General features: G+C 42.9%; 1 protein-coding gene across 1 annotated transcript in view; it reads right to left on the reverse strand.

Annotated features, from left to right (window-relative positions):
- LOC116644822 (dysbindin-like) overlaps positions 1-23,430 on the reverse strand; it is a 51,828-nt gene extending 28,398 nt beyond the window's left edge. Inside the window, exon 1 of the mRNA XM_032424660.1 lies at positions 22,683-23,430. Coding sequence (XP_032280551.1) covers positions 22,683-22,725 — 43 coding nt within the window. The 5' untranslated portion in view covers positions 22,726-23,430. The remainder of the gene's footprint in view (positions 1-22,682) is intronic.
- Positions 23,431-26,205: the final 2,775 nt, after the last annotated feature.

The following is a 26,205-nucleotide window of genomic DNA, read 5'->3' on the forward strand; positions in this document are numbered from 1 at the left end:
GGCTAGCTGTTGTTCGGAAAAGGTCATTTATTACTGGTTAGTCAAAACTCAGTCATGAGACTCTTCAGATGTGTATCAGTGGGTCATCTGCTTGGGGGATGACTGCCAACATGTATCTTGGAGGGGGGTAGAGATAAAGGGAGCTTCCAAAGGGATTTCTGTATGTTTAAAGTAGACTCACAGGATCCTGGCGAGGGGCGGGTTAAGACTGCCTCTTGCCCTTAATGAAGCGTCAACGTCGAGGCAGCCGAGTCCCGAGAGGAAGGTCACCCTCCCTGTCTCAAGGACTTGTCAGTGGGCTGTGAGTAGTAAGGAAATTTAGTAATTTTCCTTCTGCTTCTGTTTCCCACATCACCCAATCCATAGGAATAAGTTGTTTTCGTGGGGTATTCCATGGTCTTCCACTGTTCTAGGCACAAAGCAGGAACTCAACAGTGATTATGAAATGAGTGAACAGACGACTCATTACGAGATAGGGGAAAGAAGGCCCGGCTGTCAGGAAACACCCACTCGAGAGAAAGGTTTAGTGTAAGCCAAAACACAATTATTTTCATTTCATCACTGTCTCCTTTGTATATACTCAAAAGCAGGAGAGAGAAACAAAACACACAAACAAAAAAGGTCCCTAAGTCTTGTCATTTTATGAAAGTCTGCCTAAAAACCTAGTAAAGCAAGTTGAGTTTACTCTAGGAGACTAACACATCAGAACACCACCCTTATATATTCGCACGTCCTTTAAGTATGTTATTGTATCAACTAAGGTCCTGGATAAAGAGCCAAGATTTTAAAGCACTTAAAAACACAAACTACGTATCAGGTGAGGATGATACAACATACACGCTGTTTTAACCTCAGGGGAGCTGAACACTCACAGTGTTGCAGAGAGAAGTGATTTGATCAGCATTTGGGGTAAATAGTTTCAGGACTTCCAATGTCCTTGATCCACCTTCCCCTGTCTGCACACGAACAACTCTGTTTACTCTTCGTGCGTGAGGCAATTAATGACAAGCCTCCTGACAACAGATGAGCTTTCCCTTTTTGGCTCAGACAGCTTTGCCATTTCTTAAATTTACTTATAAAAACCCATGTGGATTCCTTAGAAAAAGGCCCACAGGTCTGATAGTTAATTTCTTATGTCTTTTTCATTCCCCTCACTTCCTGTCCTAAACCTAATTTCTTCCATTTATGATCATGGGTATGCCACAAGAGATGAAATATTTTCCAATTTACTAGAATCTCCTGACACTGAAAATTTACCTGCCTTTACCATTTTAGACATTACAAAGTAAAATGACCCAGCAAAGGGATTTCAACATCATGTTCTATTTTCCTTTTTTTATAGCAGGCATTTCATTACCTATTTTTCTCTGTAACTTCAGTCAAGAGAATCCTTTCTCTCTGTATACTTCAGAAAACTATAAAAAGGGCAATATGTTCTCCGGTATCCATTTCACAGACAGAATGGAAAGCACTTAGTAAAAATAATACATTTTAGTTTTCTGAGTAAGACACTTCTCACCCTTGGCCTAGAAATCCCAGTGCTCTCTGTTGTATTTTGAAAGATAAAATGAATTAGATTTACTGTAATCCCTTTGAGAAAAAGTAATTTGCTTCTATTAATTCACTGAGTCAATCAGAGGACACTCAGAGAAAATCACAGAGAAGATTTTTCCACATTTTGTGTTTCAAAACTAAAAGCTCAGCGTTTAAAAGCTCAACTGGATACTGCAGTCCTTGAAAATGTCTCGCAATCATCTTTTGTTGAATTAGTGGATTACAAGCTCACAGTTTTGTGTTGCTTTCATTGTTCTCTTCATTCATCAGACTCGGTTACATTTCCCCCATGACTTCCTGAATTAACAGAACAGGTGGGTCAATCCTATGCTATCAGGACCCCAGATTATGAGCCATGCTTACTCAAAGATGTTCCTTCCCACAACAAAGGGACTTGCTGTTCTATGTGTGTAGCAGAGTGTTTAGCAGAGAATATGTATTTTTTTTTTTTTTAAGATTTTATTTATTTATTTGACAGAGAGAGACACAGCGAGAGAGGGAACACAAGCAGGGGGAGTGGGAGAGGGAGAAGAAGGCCCCCCATCGAGCAGAGAGCCCAATGCGGGGCTCGATCCCAGAACCCTGGGATCATGACCTGAGCCGAAGGCAAACGCTCAACGACTGAGCCACCCAGTGCCCCTTTATTTTTTTTTTTTTTTTAAATGAACGGATGCATGAAGAAGTAACTTGCTTTCAATTTTCCCCAATGTCTTATGAAGAAGGAAGGCAGTGAAGGTGTTTAAACGAAATTGCTGGGAGCAAACTCTATCTCCTGGGAAAAGAAAACCCAATAAGCACAACCCAAAGTAAGTGTGTGCTAGGGAAGGGGGTACAGCCCCAGGCTCTGGCTCACTCCCCCTTATTATAACCTCCTGCCTGGGAAGCATGAGGGACCATGTAGAATTCAAGGCAGGCTCTCAAACACCAGGGGGCGCTCTCTCGTTTCACAAGCCACGGGGCCCAAGCGGCCATTATCTCTTACTAACCCAGCAACACTAGCCCCATGGCTGGTCAATCCAAATCCACACTGGCCGCCTTCCCAATCCATTGCCGCACAGCAGCCAGATCTGATCATGTCACCCCCTCTCTGACCCAGCAGCTCCTGGGAGTGAAACTGCTTAAAAGCCCAAAGCTGAACAAAAATCCAAATGGCCGCACTAATGCTTCAGCAAAATTCCATTTCAAGTAACCTTTTCCCTCTCTTCCACAAACCTCCTTCCCCCCTTCTTAGCCTTTTGTATCAGGAACCTGGCGCCACCCAACAGACACGACAAAGGAGGCTGGCAGGACGAACACAATTCCTATCAAACCTGGCTAGATCCTGTATTTCCCCAGAAACACCTTCCTTCGGGAGGGCCCGCAGTTTCTGAAGGCCGTAACCTGCGGCAGCCTCCTCTGCCTGGCAAAGCAATAAAGCTACTGTTCCTCTTCATCCCAGACTCTGTCTTCGAGTTTGTTCTATTCTGGCTCAGAAGCAGGGAGGTCAGTTTTCTGCAACAGGAGGACTGCCTCTCGGGGCCTACATAATCCTATCAGCTCTCCAGCCAGGTACCACCGGCGCTCACTGCACCCAGTGCTCAGGGCCTTCTTCTACCTCACCGAACTCGACACAATCCCACCAGCCTTGAGCTGTTCCCTCCAGTGGGAATCTCTTCCCGCCCCTCCTGCCTCCTACTCAGCTTTCAGATCTCAGCTTAAGTACCACTTCCTCACAGAAGTCTCTGACCTCCGTAATTAAGTGACACCAAACCTATTACAAAACCTCGTAGGGAACTTCTAGGAGAAAAGCCTTGCGGCCTCGGGTTAGGCAAAAGGTGCTTGGACACAGCAGCAAAAGCAGAATTCATTAATATTTTTTTGTTCAAATGGACTTCATCAAAATTAAAAACTTTTGTGTTTCAAAACAGACAATTAAAGGGCGCCTGGGTGGCTCAGTTGGTTAAGCGACTGCCTTCGGCTCAGGTCATGATCCTGGAGTCCCAGGATCGAGTCCCGCATCGGGCTCCCTCCTCAGCGGGGAGTCTGCTTCTCCCTCTGACCCTCCCCCCTCTCATGTGCTCTCTCTCTCTCTCTCAAATAAATAAATAAAATCTTTAAAAAAAAAAAAAAAAAACCAGACAATTAAGAAAAGGAAACACTAAAAACTGAAAGAACATACTGGCAAATCGTCTATCCGATAAAGAACCTGTATCCAAAATATATAAAGAACTCTTTTAACTCAATAAGACAGCCCAATTAAGAAATGGGCAAGACATTTCAATAGTCATTTAATCAAAGGAAATACAGGAATGGCTCATAAACACACAAAAAGATGCTCAACATCATCAGTCAGTGGAGAGGTCCAAATCGAGGTAACAGGAAAGACCACTGCACCCCCCACCACAATGGCTCCATTCAAAAAGATGGCCGGTCAGAAGTGCTGGCAAGAATGAGGGAAAACTGGGGGGCTGGGGGAGTGTAAAATGAGAAAACCACTATGGAAAACAGCTCGACAGTTTCTTTAAAAAGTGAAACGGAAACTTATCATACCACTCAGCAATTCCACTCCGAGGACTCATCCTTCCCAAGAGAAATGAAAACCTATATCCACACCAACACTTGCACATGAATGTTTACAGCGCTATTATTCAGAACAGCCCCGAACTGAAAACAATCCAGATGTCCTTCAACTGGGGAATGGACAAGCAAAAGGCGGTATATTCCTATAATAGAATACCGTTCAGCAACGAAAGGAACCAAGCACCAATACAAGCTACCACACGGATGAAACGCAAAGACATTCTGCGGAGTGAAAGAAGCTCAATACAAAAGGCTGTGCTTACTGTTATCATTCATTTTATGGAATGTCCATAAAGAGACAGAAAGCTGGCTCATGGTTATCTGGGGCTGGGAGCTAGTATTGACCACACATGGGCAGAAAGGGATCTTTTGGGGCTGATGGAAATGTCCTAAAATTGGATGTGGTGATTGATGTGGGCAAACACAGGCAGAAGGAAGGAAATGTAGATAAAATTAAATGTCCTTACAACCTGCAACCCACTGGCAAATACTTCAGGCGGGCAGAGTACGACATTCTTCTGGAAACTTCCAACTGTCTTAAGGTTAATGCTTTGCTAGAGGGAAAAACAACCTTAGCTTGTCAACAGCTAGGCCTCCAGGATCCTGTCAGTCTTCTTTAACGTATGAAAGCCCTTTTGGAAACTACCCTTTGTCTTTACCTCCCAGCAACTCCAAAGTATACCATCAGCCACCTCTCAAAACCCCGTGCAGCTCTTTCTGCCCAGGGGTCCTGTCCCCAGGCTTTAATAAAACCGCCTTTTTTGCATTGAAGTCATGTCAAGAATTCTTTCTTGGCCATCGGCTCCAGAGCCCACCTTCCCTTCCATCAGCGATGACTGCACAACTCTGTAAATTTACTAAAAATCAAAATATACATTAAATGGGCAAATTTTATGGTATATAAATGACCCCTTACCATAGCTGTTAAAAAAAAAAACAAAAAACAAAACAAGACCTCACGTGAACATGTGGCTCCCCACAGTACTTACTGTCCAGCGTCTGGCAGCCCGGGCACCTCAGAGGGGACCCGCAGAGCCCTCTCCAGCACTTCGCTACTTTTCTAAGAGGCAGCCTTACATGGTACAGAGAGCGCAGGCTCGGGAGTCTAGAAGATAATGTTCAAACGCTGCTTCACCACCTCCTTGCTGGGTAATTTTGAGAAGTTACTTAAAATCTCCCAAATTCAATACAATAGGGACAAGGCTACCATGGATGCTGTGAGGACTAACAACGATGTAGGTACGACACGGCTTCCATCCCCTTCATTCCACTGAACACGCTCTTCTCAAGGTCCTTGACGGTTTACATGTTTGTTGCCTGTTCCTAAGGACACAGATGAGTCTCCACATTTCTGTGAAGATGACAAAGCTCAGCACTCTCTCTAATGTCTAATCACGCCCAACTCCATCAATTTTACTTCCAGAATATCTCCTGAGTCCATGTTTACCTCTCTCCATCACTGCTGCCTCCATCCGAAGTCCCATTCCTATAGTACCTTCTACCTAACCTTTCCCCCATCTGTTTTCCACGCAAATAATGAGAAACCAACAGTCCTTTTCCCACATACCCAACTAGAGTGATTTGTTCAAGTTAACAAATCAGATGTTAGCCCCTCCCATACACTACTTAAAATCTTTTGTTGCCTTCCATTTGTTAGGGGAAAAAAAAAAAAAAGGAAAACCACAGGCCCCAAACGGTGTCACTTAAACTGAGTTCCCAAACAGGGGCTTCATACCCAATCTAATTGCGGTTTCAACCTCCCCCAGAAACGTGGCCTTAGCTGGTCACTAAAGCGTTTTCTGGTCAGCACCAATGAAGTCATCTGTAAGTGAGCCCTTTCTATCCACCAAAGAAAGATGAGCTCATCTGTGTGAGATCCTGCCCTTTTCCCTGAAGGATAGTGACCCTGCCTGGAACAATCCTTTCTTTTCTTTTGCTAATAACTTCTGTGCCCTCTTGTAAAAAACCTTCCAATTTGTACAACTCTTCAGTTCCTCCCCTTCTTGCTAGATGGGACACTGCCCAATTCATGAGCCCAATTCCCAAATCGCTTAACAACACCAATTAGATCTTCAAACTTACTCAGTTGAATTTTTGTTCTTTAACAAGAGGTACACCTACTCATTGGTCGAGTGCCTGGCACACAGTGGGCTATCAACAACGAACCGTACTCCTTTCTGTTAAGGTTTACAAAATAAAATGACTGCTCACCCAAAGTCTTCCAAGCTCCTTTCCCAACCGCCCCAAGATGACGTGGAGACTCCCTCCTGTTCCAAATATGCCCAGCTGTGCTCTTAATAAAGCGACTACCTCATTATATTTTTCTATCTCTTCCTGCCAAACGTCAGCCCCTTGAAGGTAAGAATCTTTTCAACTCTGAATTCCTAACGCTTAACGAAGACAAACACAAATCTTTGTTGAGTCAACAAACACTGATTATGGCAGAAATTCATTTTTAAAAACCTTGGGTTGTCTCTGGGCAACCGTTATAGATACCAGGGTGCAAATGGCCTGGTTTCACGTTGAGGCTTTAAATAAACAGTTGGAAACAGAAAGCCAAATCACCTACATCATCTCCAAAGACTCTGCTTTTACTTTCCTTCAAATACACTTACAACATATATAATCCAAATCCAAATAATTAAACCCTTAATTAAAAAATCTGAAAATAAGACCCATACGGCTATACTCAGCCCACGGTTTCATAAAACCGCATTTTAGCATTGTGATCTACTTAGGCCGAGGGACCGACTGAATCAGTTCCTTATTTACGAACCATCATTTTTTGGAATAAACTAAAAATCTGAAATTGATACAGAAGGAGCTAAATGGAAACAAAGTACCTCCCCCCACACACACACACAGCCTGCCAGAAGACTCTCCCATGAAAACAGACTTCATATTTTCAAATAAAGACCTAATGAACAATCTAGGATTTATTTGTTTATTTATTATTATTTTTTTAAAGATTTTATTATTTATTTGACAGAGAGAGACACAGCGAGAGAGGGAACACAAGCAGGGGGAGTGGGAGAGGGAGAAGCAGACTTCCCGCCGAGCAGGGAGCCCGATGCGGGGCTCGATCCCAGGACCCTGGGATCATGACCTGAGCCGAAGGCAGACACTTAACGGCTGAGCCACCCAGGCGCCCCGAACAATCTAGGATTTAAATCATTGGTCTGCAAAAACGGGTTCTATTCAAAAAGATATTGTGATGTGCAGGCTGCTCTCTTCGGGCGGTTTCAGGTTTTTATCTGATGTACTGCATACGCTATTAGCCAAAATGCTGGTTCCCCTTAAGTGCCTCTGCGTCCTACTGACATTATGCACGAGCCCCTCAGCAGTTCTGAGTCCTGACCAGAAGCCCACAGACCAGAAGGCCGCAGTGCTGCTGAGATGCACGTGCTTAACATAATCCTGCAAAACTTTCTGAACTGATGACAACAGCCACCCAATTCCTCCACCACTGTAAGTATGAACTCACATTTGGGGCTGCTTTTCCCCTCCTGCAAACTTCGTTAAGTCTGTCCTGGTCTGAGAAGCCTGGCTGATTACGCTGTTTTGTTTCCATCCTGTACTCACCCAGGAAGACTCCACGTAACACTGAGGTCAGAATAAAATAGTATGGTTAGCAGAAACAAACTCAACTAAAACGCATTAATTAAAAAATCAATTCAACCTGTTTGTGGCAACCGAGGCTTTACGAAGTTAAGGGGGACAAGAGATGTTGTTACGACCTGTTACGCAAAGACAAACGTGTTTGGCTGTATGTCACAGTGGAACACATTAAAGCAGCCTGAAACAACAAATGGGATTCTACCAGAATTTTTACGGGATGGATAGGGCCTACTTTAGAAAAGCTGTTCGAGAAACAGCAGAAACAGTTCTGCTCCTGAGCCTCGCCTCAGTGCCCGAGAGAACAACAGGAGGATGCGGAACAGGAACCTGGAAACGCGTTGTTACTTTGTCAGCCTGTGTGTGAGGACGAGGAGCTAGGTACTCTAACCATGCTCTAGTTTTAGACCTGCTTACTTCTGGCTTTCTGAGCAAGGCCCAGAATCTCCACCTTCTAAGCCAGGGTATTCACTGGTAGATCAAAAGTTAAATTCTTTTCTCTTCTCGAAGACCCATGAGGCCTGCCAGCTCTGCTTGTGGAGTAAACACTTTACTTTCTTTTTTTTTTTTTTATTTAGGTTTCTGACTCTCCGATTGTGCCTAGGACCCTTTCACAGCCATTTTCTGCCCCTTAAGGCGGGCGGGCTCGATCCCGTCGGGGGCACACGGGGCCCACCCGGAGAAGAACCGCTGGAAGAACCTCAGGCCCGTGGCATGGACTCCTCGAAGCAGGCGTGGGCCCACACCCCGTGCCGATTTGGGTGCCTCCCCCACCTCCTCGGTAGAAAGGTGGACCCTGCTGTGCGCGCAGGGGCTCGGGGCCGCCGGGACTGGTTGGGGCCGCACCGCAGCCTGGCCGGGGACGGCACAGCGTCTAGCGCTGGATGCCTCTGGACACCATCCTGGGAAGCACGACACTTCGCCTTCTGAAGTTACAGCTTTGTTCTTTCAGGGAGTGCTTTCGGTGAGCCAACTGCACTCATGACTTTTTGTCAGGTTCCACTTTAAGAAGGTAAAAGTTTCTGGTAAGATAATAACACTGGAATGTTAACTAAGGCAGTTTGCTAACTGCGTACTAGACAATATTGAGGGGAGACTATGCCACACCAAAAATGTGCCACTTTGGCATGTGGACTGTTTTGAGCCAAAGGCAATCAAGACCCAGTGGATGCGGGGGGAAAAACTTTTACCTGTTCCTTACCTGCCTAAGAGAATTTAGAGAGGGGGGCCTGGCCTAGCAAAGAGCTATCACCAAAGGCAATTTTGTTATCTGAAAGAGCCACCTGCATCTGGTTACTAAACATCTGTTCTTTTTATCTTCCTGCGAATCCTCCTCGCCTTTGAAGCCCCAGGCCCCTTTCCCATTCCTTAGCTCAGGATGGCACCTGAGCTTCAACTGCCCGGCTGCCTTTGGGTCTCGTATTTTTATGGGGCTCCCATATGTACGAGATCAAATTTGTTTTTCTCCTGTAATCTGTCTTATGTCAATTTAATTATTAGATCAGCCAAAGAACCTAGAAGGGAGGAAGGGCAAAGTTTTCCACCAGTACCAGATGAAAATAAAGAGCAATTCAAAACCACACATTTAGTAAAATAGAAATTAGTAAACTAGGTATTACAGAAATACAACATAGGGCTTATCGTCTGAGTCACCCAAGCTAAGAAACCTAACATTACAATCTCTTTCTATTGTAATGGTATTAAGGAAGTATATTATTTTAGGTATAATAACGGCACTGTGGGTATATTTTAAAATCTTATTTTTTTAGAGGTATACACTGAGATATTTATAGAAGACATGATATTTCATGGAATTTGCCTTTAAAAATGGAGTGCGGAGGGAACGGGCAGGCGGAACGGATGGGCCAAGACCGGCCATATGTTGGCTGTTGAAACTGGGTGATGGGGACATGGACTTCCATTACACTCTTTTTTTGTACATTTGAAAATTTCTGTAACAAAAAAGGGAGGGGAAGTATAATAATTCTTTTAACTGCCTACTTGATCAAAGAAAAGATTTCAGCTCGTCACAGTTCATATTTATGCAAAGAACTGTCAATCTAAATTAAAAAGACTGAAAAGGTGTATTACCTGTCACATTGAACCTCACCATAAAGACCATAACTCACAGATCCATGAGGGATTCTCCCTCCCCCTCGTTCAGTCTCACTGCAACCACTGCTCCTGGGGCTTCAGTAGCCACGTGGGATCTTTTTCAAGATACTCGCACTGTCACACAAACAGGTGCACGAAATTCCACAGGTGTGGTGACACCCTCTCTCTGGGTGCCCCCCTTTGTAAGCTTGGGGTCTCCTGGTACCATAACCACTGACTGCCTCCCAACTGCACTGTGAACTTCAAGATGGTAAATACTCAGTCTTATTTATCTTTACATCCTCTGCTTAGACTGAGCTAGTACAAAATAAATGTGAGGAAAGAATAAATCTGTAAATCTCAATATCTGTACCTCATTCTTAAATATTTAAAAATTTTTTCATATTGTAATTTTAAGACATTTTCCCCAAAATTATTTTAATATCCTACTTTAATCTTACTATTGAACGTTAATAAACTGTTTCTGAAACCGAAGTTTGAGTCCTGAAGATGTGTTTGTGATAAAAACAGCCCATTAATATTTGCACGTGAAAAACTGCCTTAGAGAACTTTACCACTGTTTTCGTTAAAGGAAGAGCCTATGGCTAATCACAAAATGAAGAGTTAGGGGTACCATCAATGAGAATTACAGTTAGTGTGAATTCATAATCACAAAGGGCTGACCAGTTATTCTGTATTTATTATATGGCTGGCACTGTTATTATTTCATTTGTTCTCCCAAAAGCCCAGTGAGGTAGGTACTACTATTATCCCCATTTTATAGACAAGCAAATGGACTCAGAGGCTAAGGCATTTGCCCAAGGACATACAGACCCTTCACACCCAGCCTGGGTGCTGAAGTGCTGATGGGGTCCTCCTACTCACTGTAGCAGACACGGCCAACCCGTATTTACTATGTACAGGAAACCCACTCTGGGACCTAGGAAGGTTTAGACTTGATTTTTCTGTTGTTCTGGTATCTTTACGCCTCACGAGACGGAGAACCCAGGTAATGGAAAACAAGTCACTTAAGCTGTTTGCTTTGTCTCTGTAGTGATAGACTACACATGGTACTTTTAGGGAAATGCCGGGCATTGTTGCAAACCCCTTACACATACCAACCCAGCTAATCCTTACAGCAGTTCAAGAATGTCGGTCCCATTACCATCTTCGCTTTAATGAAGAAAGGAAACTGAGGCTCAGCCAGGTTACACAACATACCCAGAGTAGATAAGCAAAGGTTTCAGTACGCCTAGTCTGGTCCAGATTCCATGCTCTCACTCACCTGCCACCCTGCCAAACAAGTACACATATACCTAGCTTAACCGGAAAGGGATGGTTTAAGGATTAAGCCTTGTATGTCCCCTAAATAGGAGTAAAGTTACTATTTCCACCTACCCTGTTTTTTCCCAGTTATATTTTGTAGTCTGGTCTTTAATATCATATTTAGGAAAATTAAAATGGTCAACATTAATTTACAAAAGGAGACACTTTTGTAATCATTTTCCATCTTTACCACACAGGAAACTTTTCATGCATGGTATATATTAACAAAACTAAACCAAAGGCCATTTAATAATCTCAGGAATATGATTTATCCAATCAATATAATTTCTGGGGCTAGTCAACTCTAATGAGCTTATTATATAAACCATAGTAAAGAGTCAACTCTGGAAAATTCCTTTTTTTTTTTTAAGATTTTATTTATTATTTGAGAGAGAGAGAGAACGAGCCAGCAGAGGGAGAGGGAGAAACAGGCTCCCTGTTGAGCTAGGAGCCCAACGCAGGGCTCGATCCCAGGACCCTGAGAGCATGACCTGAGCCAAAGGCAGATGCTTAACCGAATGAACCACCCAAGCATGCCCATACTCCGGAAAATTCTCAAAAATGAAAAAAAACGGAAAGGTCGCTCTATAAGCATTTTTTTTCTGCTGCATGCAGTTAATATAAATTCTTAGCATGATATTAAAACATAAAGGAGAGTCTCTGCACCTATTGCTAAAGGTCTTTGTCAGAAAGACAATAAATCCAGATGGTTAAGTATTTCAAAACGGTACAAAGATACCTTGTTTCCGACGCCCATGTCTCCAGAATCTGAGCACATACACAAAACAAGAATCCCACGCATATTCTCAGCATCGAGAAAAGGAGAAAAGGTAGACGGTGGCACAAATGGACGACTTCTTCCCTCCCTCCCTTCAGCACTGACTGAGGGTCCCTGTGCGCTGCTGGAGTTGCAGGCGCGAGTGGCTCTTCTATAGTCACCTCTGCCCCCGTAGCACCGCACAGAGTGGATGCGACAGCAGTAAACACACGCGTTTCCTAAATGGATCAAGAGCATATCAGCCATGGCTGGGGGGTGGAGGGGACCTGGAGAAAATGAGGCTCCCTTAGAGAAAGTTAAGTAACTGAAGCTGAGCCCAGGCACAAGCACGAGGGAGCTGTCAAGGATCTGAGACCCTTGAAGACTCAGAGTACATCACCCGTACAATTTGGGATGTCTTGTATACGCTCATTTCAGTCCACTCTGAGCATATGGTTTTCACCAAAAATTATTAGAAGTGCACCTACTGTCACTCTCCAACGCCCGTGGAAATCAACTCCCTGCAGCCCCACAGCACCACCCAGATGCTCAAGTGTCGGTGGGCGAGGAGAAGGGTAATGAAGTACTAACCACTCAAAGGGAGAGTTTCTTTGGAGTTACCTGGACGTGACAAAACACAAACCTATTTATTAGTTAGTGGTGAGATTCTTGGATATTTCTCTTGAGCAAAATGGGAATGGCACCAAGTTTCCTAATATTATTCGGTACAATCTTAAAAGAAGAGCGAGAGGGCTCTGGTCTGAATTCAATGCTTTCCACAATGGCATGATATGTACTAATTTTTCTGAACAGAGAAGTGAAAACAGATTTATTGTATAAACATAACCACAATTTTCTGCTGTATGTTCTCTGAATACAATGCACGTCATATTGCTAGGCTAGCACAACAGTCTGATTCCCGAAAACGGCAATGTTTTCACTGTTTATTCTACACAAACCAAATCTGCCATTTAAAGGCATATCTTCTTCTGGTTTTCATGGAGCCTTTTTTTTTTTTTTTTTAAAATACCTTTTTGTGCTGTTCCAGCGTTAAGTTTAAAAAAAGGTACACAGTAACATAAACCTTCTTACCACAGTTCTGGAAAAACAAAACACACGCGTTCTCCTCTGAGGGCAATAGGAGAAAAGGCTGCATATGAAGCAAACGAAAAAGGAAGGAAAAACAAAACAACCCGCTCATGCCCTACATGTTCGCACTACTCTCCACGATCACTCACACGGGCAGGAGGCCACACGGTGCTCTAGCGTTACGGTAATATTTCACGCTGTAGCTGGCATTCTGGTATTCGGTCTCACTCAGGCACAAGGGAACGGAATCGGCAAAATGGGCAGCAAAAATGCCACCGCTAACAAAGTGCTCCCGGAAAGAAAAGAGAGGGAAAAGTCAGCACCAAGGCCGTGCGGCCTGTTGGCAAAATAGCTCTCAGCGTGACTTAAGTTTTCTTTTTGAATTTTATTATAGATTAAGGAGAAAAACACTTCTCAAGAAACTGTCTGGTTCAAGACAAACTCAGCAGGTGGTACTCCTGTAAAAGCTTCAGGACGGAAAACATTTCTGGCAACCCCATTTTCTCAGGCAAGCCCTGTATTAGGCAGGCTTCATGCTTCCTAGGGGAATAGTTTTTTAAAAAACATTTTTGCCCTCAAGTCCTGAACATAGCAGATACTTGGGAAACTTACACCCAAAAACTTCAATGCAAAAAACAAGTCCTTTTCAACTTGGCCTCGTAACTAACACATACACAGGAGGCTTGCTTCACCGCACCTCCACCCTCGCTCTCCAAATTCTTCCCCTGTCCTCTGCCATCTCCCCGGCTCCCTGCAGACACAAATCAAGTGTTTCATCGATCTCTTCCTTTCCTGACACTCAGAAGATCCTGTGCCCGCTCTCCCCCACCACTTTCTCTATTTAACACCTCCCATTTCTGCTAATTATAATACTCCCACTTGGACATCCTTCTCTGAGCTGAGACTTCACTCTCTCCCCCCGCCTGGAAACATGTGCAGAAGTCAAGTCAGCGGTGGCACCAGACCGAGGCGGACCCAACCTGCTGCGTGCCCACCTTGCTGGGCACTTCTCTCCAGCAGTTGGCCTCACTTCTCTCCACAGGTGGCCTCTCCACCCCCTGCCTCCTTTCCTGGCCCATATCCACTGGGCAAAACATCTCACAATCTTCTGAAACAGGCCAATCTTACTTCTGTACCCGTGAACCAAAAGCCCGACCACTCTGTCCCATCTGCATGCACGGCTCAGCCCCCAGGGCCGGGTTCAGCCATCTGCCATTTATGCACGGGCGGGCGGGCACTGGCCCTGTGTGAGGCCTACATAGATGGGTGTGGCAGGATCCTTGTGCTTAGGGAGCTCACAGTCTACTTCTGTGGAAAACGCACTGCAAAAAACCACAGTTTAATACAAATTAGATGGGGGGCAACTAAGGGTGCCATGGGAGGGTACCTACCTAACCTGCTTTCAAGGAGGCCTTCCTAGAGGAGGTGGCAACTGAGCAGCCCTCAGAGGTTGAAGGTGTAACAGCCAGATGAGGGATGCAGGGGAAGAGATGGATCCGAGGAGAAGTGCCTGACCAAAGGCTGAAGCAGGTGATGAAGTGTTTCTGGACTGTGACGTACTAGATACAGAGGGACACATGACGAAGCCGGAGAGGCGAGCACGGCTTTCGAGAAGAATTTTATCCACCATATTAAAGAGCTGTGATCCTGAGGCTCAGCTTTCCAAAATATTGTAGGCAAGGTCATTTGGGGCTTGGACTGTGTTAATAGTTACGTGTTTACTTTTGCAATTAGTCTGTACTTGTGTCAAGGGACACTAATTTTCCATTTATAACAATAACTGTACTTTTAAAATACAACTTCCAAATGATGTACAGAAAATCAGTTAACAACAGTATGGACTGTGCATGGGCAAGACAAAGGCTGCAGAAGTGACGCTCACGTGACTGACATGTGGGAGACACGGCTGCGGGGATCAGGGAGCCCCCGAGGCTACCCCAACAGGGGCGGATGTGAAGTGTCAGGTGAGGGGCTCTGGCAATGTCTGGAAACAGAGCCGAAAGGCGTCCCAGTCAGAAAGCAAGGACGTAAGACGCTGTCACAGTTCTCCACTCAGCCCGTGAACATGGGGTCAGTGCTGCGTCCATCACTGTTACAGACGCTCTAACAGAGAAAAGCTAGATAAACGTATGTCAGGTTTGCACTTAGACCAAAAAAAAAAAAAAAAAATTAATAAAAATACATCCTAAATAAAACGAAGCCAGGTAAAGGGAGAGAGAGAAGGCTGCACGATTTAAGAGGAGGAGACCCTTGAGGAGCCAGGAACGAAGGAGCCAGGCAGAAGGGCAGCGAGGGCCAGAAGAGACGCCCAGGCCGCGGAGGCAGGAGGCCAGGAGGCCGGAGGCCGGAGGGGAGGAGCGGGAAGAGAATGGGAGGAGAGGCCAGAGAGGGAGCCAGGGGCTGCGTGGGGAGGGCCTCGCGAACCCCGAGAAGGGCTCAGGTGGTACTGCCGGTGTGACAGGAAGCCAGCGTCTTGGGCAGGGAGGTGACCCTCCAGATGGTGGGTGGGAGTGGAAGCGGGGGCGGGGGGGTGCAGCCTGGACCAGAGGCTGTGGCGGAGACCGGAAGAGGGGGTCAGGTGTGGGGTCCAGTGCAGAGGCAGAGCTGACTGGACTGATGAGGAACCGGCATGAGGTGTGACAGCCAGAGAGGAACCCAGCCGCACTTTCTGGCCGCGTCTGGCCTAGGTTTCCTGACACAGAGGAGGCTGAGGGAGGCGGGCGGACGAGCTGCTGCTGCTAAGATGTCCACGAGCACGGCCCTAGGGATCCCCAGCTGGGAGCTGCAGGAACTGTCGAGACTTCAGCGGGGAGGCCAGGACAGGAGCTGTTTACTCGGGTAGTCGTTAGCATCAGATGGCATTTCAAGCCTTGGGACCACAGGAGGCAAGAGCAAAGGTCCAAGGACGGAGCTCAGGGGCACTTCGCCATCTCACAGGGGTGAGCAGAAAGGACGCCAAGGCAAAGGAGACAGAACAAGACAGGGAACTATGGGGAAATGAGAATAATCCTTGGGACTGATTCAGCAGGAGGTACAAACTAATGATGCAGGAAGAGAGGGGGAAAGTGCCAAAGCCCCGGAGGAGGAGCGAGCAGACAGGATGCAGTGCACAAGAGGAGACGGTCGCTCTGGAAGCAGGGACAGTCCCCAGGCATGGGGGGGGCGGGGAGACAGATAGCAAGCAGACGCAGTCGGCCGGGAACATCAGGGGAGGGAATGCACACGAGTCCCCTTCTGACAGCTTCTATCCCTCAGGGAAATCAGGAGAAACGGATCAGGAAGGAGGAGAGATGGGAGGTGAGCAGTCTGAGAGAAGGGGAGCCGTGAAGGACGGCCAGTCTGTGCGCAAGGCGCTCTAGGGAGCCGCCCACACGAGGTAACGCGGGGCCTCCGGGAAAGGTGGCTGGGTTTGGTTTTGTTCCAGCTACATTCAGCTGCTCAAGTCCAGGCACCATGCAGGCAGGGTCTAATTTGACCAATTAAAATCAGCCAACAGCAGACCTAGGGAATAATCCTGTGCTGTTCTCCAGAAAAAAGTAATGACCTAAATGGCAAAAAACTGAGGGCTCACTTCATGCTGCACATCAAAATAAGTTCAGGGTTCAGTAGTAAAATCAGCAAATAAAAATCAGCTAGATAGAAACTAGAAGAAAAAAAATAAAAAAATAAACTAGAAGTAATTATAATTTAAAATTTATTTCTTAGGGTTGGGAGAAAACTTTTTAGGCATAAACACAATGGAGAACATAATTTTAAAACATTCATTTGAATATATTAAAATGTGAAACTTCTGTATGTAATTAACGAAGTAAACAAATTAAAGGGCAAATAACCAGCTGGGAAAGATATCTGCAATAAACAGGACAACAATGTGAGGCCCTTAATACGTTAACAGTCTTGTTCACATCAATAAATACCCAAGAACCTCACAGGAAAGTGGCCAAAAGCATGAAGGGAGGAGTTCACAAGGAAAGACCAATAAATCAAATTTCATCTCACCACTGCACCTCAATCAATAATCACGTATTACTTTTATTGTATTAGAAAAAAGTTCTCACGTGAGGGTATGTGAAGCAGTCCAGTCACACTGTTAGTGAAGGTGCAAACTGGCATGACCCTTCTAAGAGCTAATGGTCAATAGACACCAAGAACCGAAAAAATGGGATACCCTTAGACTTTAAAAAAAATGTGACCCTAAGAAAATATGCATGCATAGCAGCGCTAACTACAGCATAAAATTGGCAACTACCTAAATTTCCAACAACAGGAGAACAGTATTTTTAAAAAATTCATTATAATGAATGAGGCAATAGTCATAATGTGAAAAAACAAGGAACAAAATTGTTTATATGCTATCTCAACTTTGGATATATCTATGTGTATGTATACGTATGTGTGCGTACACAGTCCCCGACTTATAATGGTTTGATTCACAATTTTTCAACTTTATGATGGTGCAAAAGTGATATATGCATTCAGTAGAAGCCATACTTTGAGTTCTGAATGTTGACCTTTTCCCAGGCTAATGATATATGAAATAGTACTAGATGCTTCTGCTCAATGGTAGGCTAATATAAGTGCTCTGAGCATGTTCAAGGCAGGCTAGATTGAGCTATGATGTCCACTAGGTTAGGAATATTAATGCATTTTTAACTTGCAATGAATGGGTTTATCAGGACATAACCCCCATCAAAGTCAAGGAAGGGGTGTGTGTGTATGTGTGTGTGTGCACCAAAACTTTTGAGATTGCTTCTGACTAGGGATTCAGTTTTTTTCTTGGTGGCTTTTTGTAAACTGTCCACAATAGAGACATTTTGTTTTTATAGTCATTAAAAAAAATATATGGGGGCACTTTCCTACTAAAGAAGACATGGGCACTGTGGTTACACATGAACTGAACAGGTGAAAAAGTGAATGCTACGTTACTAGTCACCATTTCTGAAGATAGCAGTTTATTTATTTATTTAATTCTATTGTTATGTTAATCACCACACATTACATCATTAGTTTTTGATGTAGTGTTCCATGATTCATTGTTTGCATATAACACCCAGTGCTCCATGCAGAACGTGCCCTCCTTAATATCCATCACCAGGCTAACCCATCCTCCCACACCCCTCCCCTCTAGAACCCTCAGTTTGTTTTACAGAGTCCATCGTGTCTCATGGTTCATGGAAGATGGCAGTTTCAAGGTACTGAAACACCACAGTGTGCCCGGAAAGGATGACCAAGAGAACAAAGCATCTTCAACCAGGTGTTGTGGTTAAAAAGGTGGAAGAACTAAGACTCTGAAACTCAGGAAAGTCAATGGAGAATAAGGATGTTCAACCAACTCTACATAAACATCCTCAGAACTGCCCCAAAAAGGGATTCTATATAGGATAGGATGCTGGATTATAGGACTGAAAAGGTTTTTCTAAGATACGATTCCAGAAGTAGAGAAAGTGGATGCTGTCTGAAATTCCTTTAAAACTATTAGGTAGAAATCAGTATCTGAAGTAAAAAGACTATATTTTCAGAAGAGTTCAATTTTTCACATCAGACCCAGGTACAGTGTAAGGAAGGGATCAGGAGGCCTTCACAAGTCTGTCTTTCAGTCCTGTTTTCAGCCTCATTCCACATCCCAAATTCAGAGGAATCTTTCCAGGGTTCTGTAGCATCCAACAGCTTGCCCCCAGTGCCCTTTCTTACACTGGGTTTTTGTTTGTATTTGTCCTTAAAACAGTCAGGCATAAACTATGGAGAGAGCCCAGATGTCCATCAACTGATGAATGGATAAAGAAGATGTGGTGTATATACAGTGGAATACCACTCAGCCATCAAAAAGAATGACATCTTGCCATTTGCAACAACATGGATGGAGCTAGAGACAGTTTTATACTAAGTGAAATAAGTCAGTCTGAGAAAGACAAAATACCACACGATCTCACTTATATGTGGAATTTAAGAAGGAAAACAGATGAACATAATGGGAAGGGGGAGGAGAAAGAGAGAGGGAAACAAACCATAGGAAACACTTAATAATAGAGAACAAACTGAGGGTTGATGGAGGTAGGTGGCAGATGGGCTAGCTGGGTGATGGGCATTAAGGAGGACACTTGTGATGAGCACTGGGTGTTGTATGTAAGTGACGAATCACTGAATTCTACTCCAGAAACCAATACTTCACTGTATGTTAACTAAGCAAAATTTAGATAAATAAAACAGGCATAACTGAAGGAGAGCAACTCAGCAAGACCAATAAGCAGTTAAAAAGAAGTTAAAGATGAACTCTCAATAAGCTACTTAGCTATTAAAGTGTGTGAATTTAAGTTGATCTGGTACTGAAAAAGAGTGGGACATACGCTAAATAGCTATAAATACAATACATAAAGAAAAAACTACAGGAACAGAAAATTAGTCTCATTTTTACTGACTGCTTTTCCTCACCTCCCATGAATTGCTGTGGCGAAGTGAGAAAAACATGTTTGTTTGTTTGTTTTTAATTAACATGTAATGTATTATTTGTATAATAATAAGGGGTATAAATCTGTGATTCATCAGTCTTATATAACACCCAGTGCTCATTACAACACATACCCTCCCCAATGCCCATCACTCAGCTACCCCATCCCGCCACCTCCCTCCCCTCCAGCAACCCTCAGTTTGTTTCCTATGATTAAGAGTCTCTTATGGAAAAACACAAGTTTTGAGGGCAGACATTCCTGGGTTTAAATCCCTGTCGAGATGCTCACTGGTCGGGTGACTTGTTGAACTTCTGAGTCTCAATTTTCTCACCTTATGGGTTAGTAACTATCATACTAATTGAGCTACTGTGATACTAGAATAAGCCAGCATACTATAGATACTTAATCGTTTCCTTCTCTTTATTATAATTTTAATAGAAATAATAGGATTATACTCTGATAGCTGTAATGGTACAGCTGGTATTCTGTACCACGTTAATTTTACAAAATGAAAAAGGAACAAATCCTGGTGTCAAGTTTGTATATTCAAATACTATTTATTTTTTATTCCATTTTTGAAATTACTGAGACAATTTTCATTACAAGTACTTTTACTTTCAATTAAAACTAAACGTTAACAGAACTATGAGTGATCCTCACCTAGTAAGTTTGACTGTTCAATTTCATCGTATCTACAACTACAGTACTTCCTTCATAAGTTTTCTAGATGGTAATTAGAGACTTGGAAGTGAGCAGCCTGCTAGTAAGTACCTTATGCTTCTCTGTTATCTTATATGAGCGCTTCCGTCCTTCAGAACTAGAGAAACATGAAGTAAACCCCTCGGTATGGTTCCAGTGTTTCTGTAGTTACTTCCTTTATCTTAGGGTAAACACTGTTTTATTCCTCAACTGTGGTCAAACTGACCAAAGTTCATAGACTTTTATTCATGGAATGGGCACAGATCCACAAGGAAAGTCAGATGAATATTTAAGGAGAGAGAGAGCATAGGGCTCAGAGGGCCACTTGACTTCTCCCCTGTCCTGAAGTCACTAAAAATCACCAGGCAGCTACCAGTCTTCTGAGAAGGTGCCCGAAACAGTTTCCACTACAAGAGCCTACACATTATTTTCCGGCACAAAAACCTGACACGAAATCACGCAGCTCCATATAAAATCTTTTTCTGAACCTGACAGGTAACATTTTCATAGAGCTCTCCTTTTTGTGGTACTGGAATTTACTTTTCTGAAAGGTGTAATTTTTGCTGTCAAGTTTATACTGTGTTCCGGCAGAAAGGTAATGAAACAGAACAGCTGTATTCATTCATGATACCCAGCATATATGATATACAACACAAAGCTGTCCTCATGCAGTGCTACAACACGCTATTCTATAATTACTGGTTATACAACAGTGGTATGTAATCAGTATAAGTAATCACAGAAAGGTAACATTTAAGCATCACAACCTAAACTCAAGGCTCTACTTTTGTGTAGTTTAATACCCAAACAAGCTGTTAGAACTCCAGTTCCCCCTGAATATAAAACATCACCTTCGAGAGTCCTAGGTCATGCCACGGTATGGCATCTTCTGATAGGGGATTAGAACAAAGAATCAACTGGGTCTTAAAAATAAACTAAGAACCCAAATTAGCAGACAGGATATAAATATTTTTGTACTACAGGACATAGATAGTCACTTTACTTAAATACTAAGTTACAAGATATAAACCTGGTTTTTAAAGACGAATATACATATATTGGGGGGGGGGAAAGAGCAGATACTTAAAAATCTTGCCAGTATTCATCAACAAGGCAAGATTTTCAGGGAGTAATTTCTTAAATGAATAATATGAAGTTTTAAAATTGAATACCAGATTATATCTATATTCAAAGCTTTACTCTTAAAACAACTATGTTAAGATAGTATGGCTGAGGGAAGAAAATGCCATTTATTATAAAGTCCCTATAAATAAATACTTTAAAAATAAACACTAAAGTTCTCACTTCCTCCACTCTAACCAGTTTATTCCTGATTAAATAATGAACAAGAAGGTGGTAATACCTCAAGTTAAAATTTCATTCCATTAATGCTCCAATTTTATAACGAATTCTTGAGCTACCATTTTGCTTCAGTGAATATATCTAAGCTGAAGAAGCCTGAAGGGTTTTGCTAATACTATACACAAGATGGACAGGAGAGAGAGAGAGAAAAAGGTACTTTCCATTTAACTTAAGTCTGATGTACCTTATTCTTATTTGTGATCTAAAAACAGAGTAATCATGATGGAATAAGATATCGGGACATGTACTTCTTTCATTTTTCCCCTTGAAAACAAGTGGGCTTCTGACTGGGCATGATATATTAACATGGCATAACACCTAAAAGGCATAATATGGAGTTTAAAAAAAAATGCAGTAATTATTTAAAATTATTCAGTTTCCTCCATGGATAAATAGATTTCTCAACAAAAAAAAAGTCCCACTGATTAGTTTTAAGGTATAATTGTTTGCAGTAAATTCCACAAGTTTAGTATCCTCATATATGTATTTATAAAAATGCCACATATAGACATCACAAAAACCATGGCCTCCAGCCAACAAGTGATACAAGGTGTGTTGAAGTTCTGCAGAATCAGGAAAAGGATGCATATTTTTTAAAGCCGTATGAAGCATTATGACATTTTCAAAATCCATTGGGAAAATCAGCCATTTTAGATAAACCCATATAGTAGACATAGGATGAATTTTAACTTTCCACCGTTGGCTAGGGCTCACATATTTAGCTATATTAACTGCTTGCTGCAAAATGCACACATGAGCAGCAAGGGATGCCGAATTAGTTTTATGGAGCTGTACCATAAGAACTGGACTCATTATTCTGATAGCTGCCATGACTTTCCTGGTATTTTATATTTACCTGCATGACTGTCTGGTATATTTCGCCTGATGGAGGATAAGACACAATATTATAAAATCCAAAGTCCCAGATTTCCATGCAACATTTTTAAATTTACTTGTTTTAGTTATTAGTTTGGTAATTATTACTTGGTAATATAAAGAAACTAATCATGCTTTCATTAGCATGTACTGCTTGAAGATTCCAATCAAATTGAAATTTAATTTCTGCTTTTTAGTAACATACCATCTGTCTACCATGCAAACACCGCAATGTACTCAAGCATGGAGGTAAAAATGATAAAGAAAAGCAGTGAAGGAAAAACATAAAATAAAGTTCCACCTACAGGGATTCCTCTGACTATTTTCGGTGAGTCCTGGAGATGACATGGATGTGAAAAGTGAACAAGTGAACCGAAGCTCAGTGCTGGTCAAGTGAACGCTCCAGTTACCAGGCAGCTCCCCTGATGTGCATCTTCTGAGATGGAGAACAAAGGGAGCGACAGGAACAGGTTTTTCCAAAGAGACTGTAGGAAGCCTGTTAGTTTTCTGCTGATGGCTTAAGCAGACATGTATCAGAATCTACTGCCTCTGTAAAAGCCAAATGCAAGCTCTCGGGGCTCTGGTGTGCAAAGATGTATGCACAGATCTGGGGCCGTACCAAATGCTGCTCAACAATGGGGGGTGGGGGCTGAAAATGCACTCATTTCATGTGAATCTGTCCTTTAGGCACAAAGATGTATTCATGATATGCCAAAAGAGAGAAGGAACCTCACTATCGGAAAGTAATAAAATGACGATTAAGAACATAGTTCATTTCAGAACACATAAGGTATCTTTAGATTTCCCCCACTGCATTTTTAACATAAATTTAGCCTAAAGCTGTCTTCAAATTCAGCAACACTAACCAGTGGCTTAGAGTGTGCTATGTGTTTTTAATAAGTATCTTAAATCATCACAATTCCAATAGTTATGAATGCTTGTCAGTCGTCTTCCTGTTTGAGAACAGTATGCTCGAAACCCCACTCCTTCCAGTCTACTCTGAGTCAGAGCTCTGCCAGCCCCCCTCCCTCATCTTCAGCCTCTCTGTCTCTACAGCCGCGTTTCCCTTTTCGTACAAATAGATTCAAGTTTCTCACAAATTAAAAAAACATTCCTGGGCGCCTGGGTGGCTCAGATGGTTAAGCGTCTGCCTTCGGCTCAGGTCATGATCTCAGGGTCCTGGGATCGAGTCCCGCATCGGGTTCCCTGCTCAGTGCAGAGCCTGCTTCTCCCTCTCCCTCTCCCTCTGCCACTCCTTCTGCTTGTGCTCTTCTGTCTATCTCTCTGTCAAATAAATAAATAAAATCTTTAAAAAAACAAAAAAAAACATTCCTCCTCTGAACCTAATCCTCTCCTCTACCCTCTCCTTTCCTCCGGAGCCTTTGCTTTTGAAAGCACTGTATCTACTTCTCATTCATTCAGATATTCAGGAACTGCCAATGTGCCAAGCACCCAGGTGACGGTGGTGAGCAAGGCAGAACATTCCCCTCATGCCCTGATCCTCCACCGTCCGGTCTCCACTCCCCCCTCACACGTGAACACCCCTGCTGCTGAAACCGTTCCTAGTACCACCACCAATCGGCGTCCAACTGCCAGATTAAGCAACCCTTCTCTTTGCCCTCCCCACAACAGTAGGACGCTGCTTCTTGACATTTCCTGGAAATGTTCTGTTTAATTTTCAAACCCTCACCTCTGTGGCTGACCGTCCTCAGCCTCCACGATAAGCAACCACAGCTGACCCTTGAACAACATGGGTTTGAAATGGCACAGATCCACTTACATGTGATTTTTTTTTCAATAAGTACAGGACAGCACTGTAAATGTATTTTTCTCTTCCTTATGATTTTCTTAATAACATTTTCTTTTCCCTAGCTTACTTTAAGAATTCAGTATATAATACATATACCATATAGAATATGTGCGAATTGACTATGCTATTGGTAAGGCTTCCAGTCAACAGGCTACAGTAGTTAAGTTTTTGGAGAGTCGAAAGTTCTACACAGATTTTCAACCACACAGGGGGTCAGTGCCCCTATCGCCCGTATTGTCCAAGGGTCAACTAAAGTTCTCTTCTTCTCTCTGTCCAGTGAATGGTAGCGCTTCCTAGATTTCTATCCATGGTCATCTGTTTGTGGATTCTGCCTGCTCTCCAAGGCTTCCCCTCCTACCTATTTGCAGACTACTCCCAAGTATAGTTCAGATCTTTCTCCTAAGGTCCACGGGCCCACTGGACACTTCTACTTGTAATGTCTCACAGACACCTCAAATTTAGTATGATCAAGACAGAATTGACTCAACAAGAATAACATATTTAGGGCTAAATTTAACAAAAGTCCAAGACTTATAGATGGAAAATAAAATACTGCTGAGAAAAATCGAAGAAGACCTAAAGAAATGGAGACACAGTTCTTGTTCATGGATTGGAAGACTCAATATTAAGACAGCAATTCTCACCAAATTGTTCTATAAATTCAACACAATCCCTTACCCAAACCCCGGCATTCTTTCTTTTTTAAAGAAATTGACAAAATGATCCTAAAATTTATATGGAACTCCTAAGGACCTGAAATAGTCAAACCAATTTTTAAAAAGATCAAAGTTAGAGGACTCATCCTTCCCAATTTCAAAACTTATTACAAAGCTACAGTAATCGAGGCAGTGTGGTGCTGACAAAAAGGAACAAAATTGAGAATCCAGAAATAAATGCTTATATTTACAGCCACTGTTTTGCTGCAAAGCTACCAAAGCAATTCGATGGGGGAAAAGAAAGTCCAACGAAAGAACAGTTCGGGGACAACCAGATATGGATATGTAAAAAAACAAAACAACAACAAAAAAACAATTTAGACTCTTACATCCCACAAACAGAAAAAATAACTCAAAAGGGATCATGGGAGAGAAAATGGATCACAGACCTAAATGTAAGAGTTAACGATAACAAGTGTTGGCAAGGAGGGGAGAAACTGGAACCCTCACACGTGGCTGGTGGGGATGGAAAACGTTGCAGACACTTTGGAAAACAGTCACACAGCTTCTTAAAAAGTTCAATTTAAACTTATCCTAAGACCCAGAAACTCCAGCCTTAGCTATATACCCAAGAGAAATGAAAACATATGTCCCCACACAGACTTGCACATGCAAGTTTACAGCAGCATTATCCGTAACAGTCCCAAACTGGAAGCCATCCAAATGTCCATCAGCTGGTAAATGCATGAACAAAATGTAATGTATTCGTATGTGTAATATCAACTCGTCAATAAAAAAAGAACAATGTTACAACATGGATGAAGCCCAAAAATTTAAAACTAAGTGAAAGAATCCAGATGCAAAAAAGACTACAAATTGTATGATTGCATTTATATGAAATGTCCAGAAAGGGTGAATTGATAGAGACAGACATTGATTACTGACGGCCTGGGACTGGGAAAGCAAACGCGTACTGAGCGCAAACAGGCAGAAAGGAACCACTGTGTGGGATGGAGATGCCGTAACACTCGATTGTGGTGATGGCTGCACAACTCTATAAATTTAGTAGGAATCAATGAAGTGTACACTTAAAGATGGAGGAATCTTCTCGTACACAAATCAAACCTCAATAAAATTGTTGTCAAAAATCATTTCTCAATCTACTGGATAAATGATAAAACCATTTCTCAATCTACTGGATACCATGTGAGGTTATGGGGAACTTGCCTAAAAAAGTGATAATTTTATCACCCCCCTCCCCAAAAAAAAACAGCTGAATTCACTACCATTCCCTCCCAAATCTGTTTTGACCTGTATCACATTGCTTGGTGCATGCAAAGAACCTGTGTGTGCAATGTCCTA

Source organism: Phoca vitulina, unplaced genomic scaffold (genome assembly GCF_004348235.1).
Source record: "Phoca vitulina isolate PV1807 unplaced genomic scaffold, GSC_HSeal_1.0 scaffold31, whole genome shotgun sequence".
In the NCBI taxonomy this organism is placed as follows: Eukaryota; Metazoa; Chordata; class Mammalia; order Carnivora; family Phocidae; genus Phoca; species Phoca vitulina.